This window comes from Aplidium turbinatum, chromosome 5, assembly GCF_918807975.1.
Source record: "Aplidium turbinatum chromosome 5, kaAplTurb1.1, whole genome shotgun sequence".
NCBI lineage: Eukaryota > Metazoa > Chordata > Ascidiacea > Aplousobranchia > Polyclinidae > Aplidium > Aplidium turbinatum.
The window spans coordinates 30,267,930-30,274,632 of NC_137476.1; the positions used below are offsets into that span (position 1 = coordinate 30,267,930).

Genomic DNA, 6,703 nt, shown 5'->3' on the forward strand with positions numbered 1-6,703 from the left:
GCGTGTGGTGCAGCAGAGAGTGACAGTCAGCGCGTAATTTCAATCCGTAAGAGAAGCGGGTGTCCAAGTCCACCAAACGCGCTAACTTACATCGTTTTCAATTGTTCGTACTTGCTGGGAGATCATCGTTGGCAACTTTCCTGAAATCCTTGCTCTTAAGTTTGGAATCTTGATTGTGGTCAAGGAAAAGTTGAAACCTGGTTCCTGAAGCAGTAAGAATTTGGAATTGCTTTGGACCCTCGTAAACATTTGTGTAATTGTTTGTGCTCTTTGTTTACATAGGTACTGTTACCTTTTTAAGTTTGTTAAAGCTTGTTGCCTTTTATACTTTACTTAACTAATTGAATTTGTTGTTACCTCAACCTTTAAAACATGGAGGAGTCAACAAAGATTGAAATTTCTGCCTCGCTTGATGCCCTTAAGGCCATTTATATCCGTATTGATGAGGCCATGAAATATTCGGACAATGACAAAGTAGTCAAAGAACATTTAAATAGTATGGGTAAACATTTTAATGATTTAATGTCGTTGTGTACGTCACTGTCAGATGATGATACCATGCCTGGCAGTGTGTCCCATAAAATAGATTGTGTGAGGGTGAATGATAATTTAAAACGGCGGGTAGGAGAATGGTTACAAAAATCTGGTTTGGATAAGCAGAGTGATAAGCAGACAATGCCTGTTATACCTAATGTCTCTGATAGTGATAAAGCAATTGAAGGTGCTGCCAATCTAAATTTAAAGTTAGAGACTCAAAGTGTAAAATCCAAATCATCTACTACAAGCTCTGTGCTAAGCCAGCGCCGCAAAGAAAGCCATGTGAAAGTGCAAAAGGCGCTTTTGGCACTTCAACACGAGGAAGAGAGGGTACAAGAAGAGGCAGAGCAACGAACTCGTGAAGCCAGGAGACAACTTGAGCTTGCAAAGATGGAAGAAGATGTTTGGGAACAGGAGTCCATGTCTTATCGAAGCTCAAGATCCGCAAGGCATGGTGGTGGTTTGGAATCCCACAACATTGGTAAAAGGGATCGTGAGCTTGATGTTGGTGGTACCGGAATAGGTGCTTCAAAAAACATACATTCAGCACCACATCGATCACGGTTAGGCGATGCCAATCCCAATCCTCATGCCGCAGTGCCATGTTCACATCTTCAACCCCTTTACCCATCTAATCGACAATCTTATCAAGAAGTCGGTGAACGTTACCTGCCTAAACCATCAATAGAAAAGTTCTATGGCGACCCCATGGATTACTGGGCGTTTGTCAACAGGTACAAAGTCCATGTTGCTGATAGGGTGTGTGACGATGACCTGCGTCTAGTGTATCTGCTGCAGCACTGCTCCAAGGATGTCCATGACAAGGTAAAGCATCATGCTGGGATTGTGGACAAGCGACGCGGCTATGAATTGGTTTGGGGCGAGCTTTATGAGAGGTATGGCCAACCACATGTTATAAGTCACTGTTGTCAAAACCGTTTGCTTGATGTTCCCCGCATCAACCAAAATGATGCTGAAGGTTTGGAAAATTTGGCTGTGCTCTTGAAACGATGTTTGGCGTCATTGGAAGAGGAATCTGGGTCTTCGACCATCAACTCAGTTAATTTTATTGCTGCAATTGCTAACAAATTACCGGTCGAGCTAAGAAGAAAATGGATATCCGAGGCTCTTCAAATCCAACAACAGAGAGGTAATTTGGCTGGATTTTCTGACTTTGCTAGTTTTGTCATTGCTCAGTCTGTGGAGGCAAACTCAGTATTTAGCAAAGCTATCTTTCCTTCAAAGTCTGATAGCTTGCGGCGACAAAATGTCGGTTCATTTGCTACAGTCAACCCTACCAATTCCAAGCCTCTGCGAAAAGGTGACTTCAATAGTTGTCCTTGCTGTGGCAAATTTCATAAGCTTCTTGTTTGTGTAGAGTTCAAAAATAAAACATCTAAAAATCGTAGGGACTTGGTTCGCAGCAAGCGCTTGTGCTACCGTTGTTTAGGGTCTGGTCATGTGGCAAATGATTGCCCAAGCGAGAACAGTTGTCAAGAATTAGGATGCTCCAGTGTACGTCACCACACTCTGCTGCATGCACCTAATGCAGTTGCAGATTATGGCACTGCTTCCACTTCCGTTCTTTTTGCTAACAACTCTACCATCTTCAATCCTATGTCTTGTTCATTGCTTGATATAGTCCCTGTCAAGGTGCGTAACGGAAATATAGAGGTGCACACCTATGCCCTGCTTGATCCAGGTTCAATGCTCTCTTTCTGTGAGCCAAGCCTGATTACCGCCTTGAAAATCGATCATTCTGGACTACCCTTTGAAACCACTGTTGAAACCATGACAACGAAAAGACCTCAAACCATGAAGACACAGGCATTTTCGTTGCATGTTTCACCTTTGGATGGCGGGGATTCGATTACCTTACCTCAAGTGATCACAGTTGATAGGATACCGGCTGAGCCAGGAAAGGGTGTCAGCACACAGCAATTGAGCAAGTTTGACCACTTGAAGGGAGTTTCTTTACCGCGAATTCCTAATGGAACTGTAACGTTGTTGATTGGTAATGACAACTACTTGGCACAGTTTCCCTTAGAGACTAGAGTTGCCCCAGACCCGGCCAAATGCCCTCATGCTATTAGAACACCCCTCGGTTGGTTGCTAAAAGGTCCAACATCGAACACCGCTAATGTTACTTTAGATTACCACTCCAGCTTTCTCTTGAGTGGGATGAAAGGTTCGGATGCTAGGGATCCTTTGGAAAACTTGCTAATTACGAGCGAAGGAGAGGTGTTCCCCCATTCTTCTGACTTTGACTCTGGAGACATAGATGACCTTATGCTATGGCTGCGCAGCAACAGGGAAGCTTTAGAATTCGGTTGCAAGTATTCTCGAGAAGATACTGTTGCCTATGATGCTATGTTGCGTTGTATTAAGCATGTGGATGGACATTTCGAGCTTCCGTTGTTGTGGAAAAATCATGCGGCTCAGCTACCAGACAGTCTTCCCATGGCTCAAAGGCGTTTGGAAAGCTTGAAGAAACGACTTCAAAGGGATCCTAATCTATGTGCTAAATACATTGCCCAAATGCAAATAAATTTAGAAAAGGGTTATGCTGAGGAAGTGCCCATGGATCAGAGGGAAACGTCCAATCGTACAAGCTACATCCCACACCATCCTGTGGTAAACCCTCACAAACCGGACAAGGTGAGAATTGTTTATGATTGCGCTGCCAAGTGTTGTGGAAAGTCGCTAAATGACCAGTTTATGAAGGGCCCTGACCTGGGTAATAGATTACTGGGTGTCCTGATGCGGTTTCGGAAAGAACGTATTGCTGTTGTTGCTGACATTGAGGGTATGTTCAACCAAGTCCGGGTTGCACCTCAAGATCAAGATGCCTTCCGGTTTCTTTGGTGGCCGGAGGGTGACCTATCATGCTCTCCTACACCCCACCGCATGAAGGTGCATGTCTTTGGAGCAACATCTTCACCTAGTTGTGCTACCTTTTGTCTTTTGCAGACAGCAAAACAGTTTGGAAGCTTGTTCGACCCACAAGTAGCTAGAGTGGTGAAAAGAAACTTTTATGTTGATGATTGTTTGGTTTCAGTACGTGACGAGGCGGCTGGTGCAAAGTTGGTAAAAGACTTGCGTGCTCTCTTAGCAATGGGTGGTTTCAAACTTACGAAGTGGCTCTCAACAAGTAAGACAGTCACCGAGTGTGTACCCTTGGAAGAAAGAGCAAAGGTACTACAAAGCTACAGCCTTGGAGAGCCTATAGAGGAGCGTGTTCTTGGTTTGAACTGGAGTGTGTGTAGTGATGAATTTGGGTTCCACGTTGATATGCACAAAAGTTCACTGACACGCCGTACATTGTTGTCCATGACCAATTCTTTGTTTGATCCCTTGGGATTTGTTGCACCTGTCGTTCTGGAGGCCAGGCTGATCTTCAGAAGTGTTTGTCAAAAAGGTTTGGGTTGGGATGATAAGCTTCCAGTCGCTGAAACTGCAAAGTGGGAGGCTTGGCAGACTACTTTGCCGCTGCTAAATCAGGTATCGATACCTCGTTGTTTTAAGAGTTTTGCAGGTGATGGACTTTGTGATGCCCAACTTCACTTCTTTGCAGATGCGTCCACGCAGGCACGTGGATCTGTGTGTTATCTGCGAACAATTGGAGCCAATTCCAGGGTACATTGTAGTTTAGTCATGGGCAAATCGCTCTTAGCGGATGCCAACGCTACAATTCCACGGTTAGAGTTGGAGGCAGCAGTGGATGCTGTCAACATGTCCCGTACAGTTCGACAAGAGCTTGAACTGCATGATTGCCCTTCAGTATTTTGGACCGATTCATCGATTGTCCTTCAAAGTCTACATGCAGACTCCAAAAAGTTTCCTGTGTTTTCCCGGAATCGTTTGGCCAAAATACAGAGGCACACTTGTGTGTATGACTGGAGACATGTACCATCCCTCATGAATCCTGCAGATCAAGCCTCTCGCGGCATGACGGCTGAGGCATTGCAGAAGTCAGGTATGTGGTTTTCTGGTCCTGACTTCCTCAAGCAGGCTCCGGAGAATTGGCCCAAACAATTTACTGCCAAGCCAGTTACCAATGAAATTCACCAAGGATTTGATCTTAAACGACCAGCAGTAGTTTCTATGGTTGCACCAAGCGACGCTGCAAGTGCTACCGATGACCTTATTGCCCACTTTTCTTCATTCTATAAGTTGAAGTTGAGCACTGCTTGGCTGCTGCGTTTCAAGTCGTTTTTGCTGTCAAAGGTGACTGCAGCCAACACATGTTTCCTTACCTCCCCAGTATCTGTGCAGGAACTCCAAGAGGCTGAAATAGAACTTGTGAAGTATGAACAGTGCAAGGAGTTTTCGGATTGGCTTGTCCATTTGTCACAGGGTCGAGGTCCAAAACCCAGAGCATCTGATGCGCTTTATAAGCTTGACCCGATTGCAGTTTTTAATGTCTTGCGTGTAGGTGGGCGATTGGACAATGCTAATATGAGCTATGATGCTCGTCACCCTGTCATCTTGCCCGAGGTAAGCCGACTGACTGAACTTGTGATCGATGATTTCCATGTGAAAGTTGGTCATGCCGGAGTGAACGCCACTTTGAATCGTTTGAGACAGCAGTTTTGGATCTTAAATGCCAAGGTGGCGATTCGTCGTGTTATTGCTGCCTGTTTGATTTGTTCAAGAAAAAATGCCAGGCCGGGTCAACAGCTTATGAGCCAACTTCCACCTGCTCGGCTTCAGAGCGACGCACCTCCGTTTACTCACGTTGGAGTAGATTACTTTGGTCCATTGATTATTAAACAGAAAAGGAGCGAGATCAAGCGTTATGGTTGCCTGTTTACGTGTATGACAACGCGGGCCATACACCTGGAAGTGGCTCCAGATCTCTCCACGTCTTCATTTATAAATGCTTTGCGAAGGTTTGTTTCACGTCGAGGACCAGTGTCGCACATTTATTCTGATAACGGGACGAACTTTGTTGGGTCAGAGAAGGAACTTCGTGATGCTGTTAATCGTTGGAATCAGCACCACATTCAAGACAATTTGAGACAGCAGCACATCAACTGGACGTTCAACCCTCCTGGAGCAAGTCATATGGGCGGTGTTTGGGAGAGGATGATCCGTACAGTCAGAAGCATCCTATTTGCGTTGGTAAGGAACCGGTCTTTAGATGACGATTCTCTGCACACTCTTTTTCTTGAAGTGGAACAGATGGTCAATTCTCGCCCTCTAACTGACGTGCCGATGGAACCAGGCGCCGACACACCTTTGACTCCAAACCACTTGTTGAGAATCAATCCCTCTGTAGGACTTCCACCCTTGATGACTGACAGTAGTGATTGCTATGCGCGACGACGATACAGAGCGGTACAGCTCGCTGCTGATGAGTTTTGGCGCCGTTGGGTCCAAGAATATCCCCACACCATAATCACCAGGCAGAAGTGGCACGAACGAAGAAGGAATGCATCGGCAGGCGATATCGTTTTGGTAATGAACGACCTCACCCCTCGAGGTAAATGGCCCCTTGGTCGAATAGTCGAAACCTTTCAAGACAAGAGCGGGGTCGTTCGCAGTGCCAACGTTCAAACAGCTTCTGGATTGCTGAAGAGGCCGATCACAAAGCTTTGCATTTTTATCAGATCTGATGGGGATATGCAACAAACTAATTCTACTGATAATGATTAAAATTTAAACTAGATCTTTGACTGTTTCGAATTTTGGCGGGGAGGATGTAGAATTTCTCGCGTTTTTGTCCCTTTTATTTCATTTAATTAATTTAATTCAGTTTCTTTGGGGAAACTCTGTAATCTCAAGCATTGGTCCTCGCTTTGTTTTTTCAATCCTTTTGTTAGTGTTTAGCTAGGAGTAGGTGCTAGTTGAGATTGCAGGGCACATTTAGTTATGGGTTTGTTTGGGACTACGGATGCTGTCAGGCATGCATTCACCATCTGACCATATGTTTTCTATTCTATTTGAATAAGGAGAATCAATAGCAGTTGTATGCTTGTTAGTAAATGTAACATTGTGTTAATTATGCTGGACAAAGCCAGCTAATGACTTGGATGAACCAAAATTGGTATGTAATTGTATCTTATGTGTGTTATATGTTTTAGTGTACTGTTATGCCATTGTTTGTACATGCTACATATCTGTGTGTGTAGTTAGTAGGCTACCGGTAAACAGATTTCAATTT

The 6,703-nt window shown here is 44.7% G+C and overlaps 1 protein-coding gene across 1 annotated transcript; it reads left to right on the top strand.

Annotated features, from left to right (window-relative positions):
* Positions 1–372: 372 nt before the first annotated feature.
* Positions 373–6,195, top strand: LOC145771116 (uncharacterized). Its single transcript, XM_082582856.1, has one exon. The coding sequence runs from the start codon at positions 373–375 to the stop codon at positions 6,193–6,195; it is 5,823 nt and encodes a 1,940-aa protein (XP_082438982.1).
* Positions 6,196–6,703: the final 508 nt, after the last annotated feature.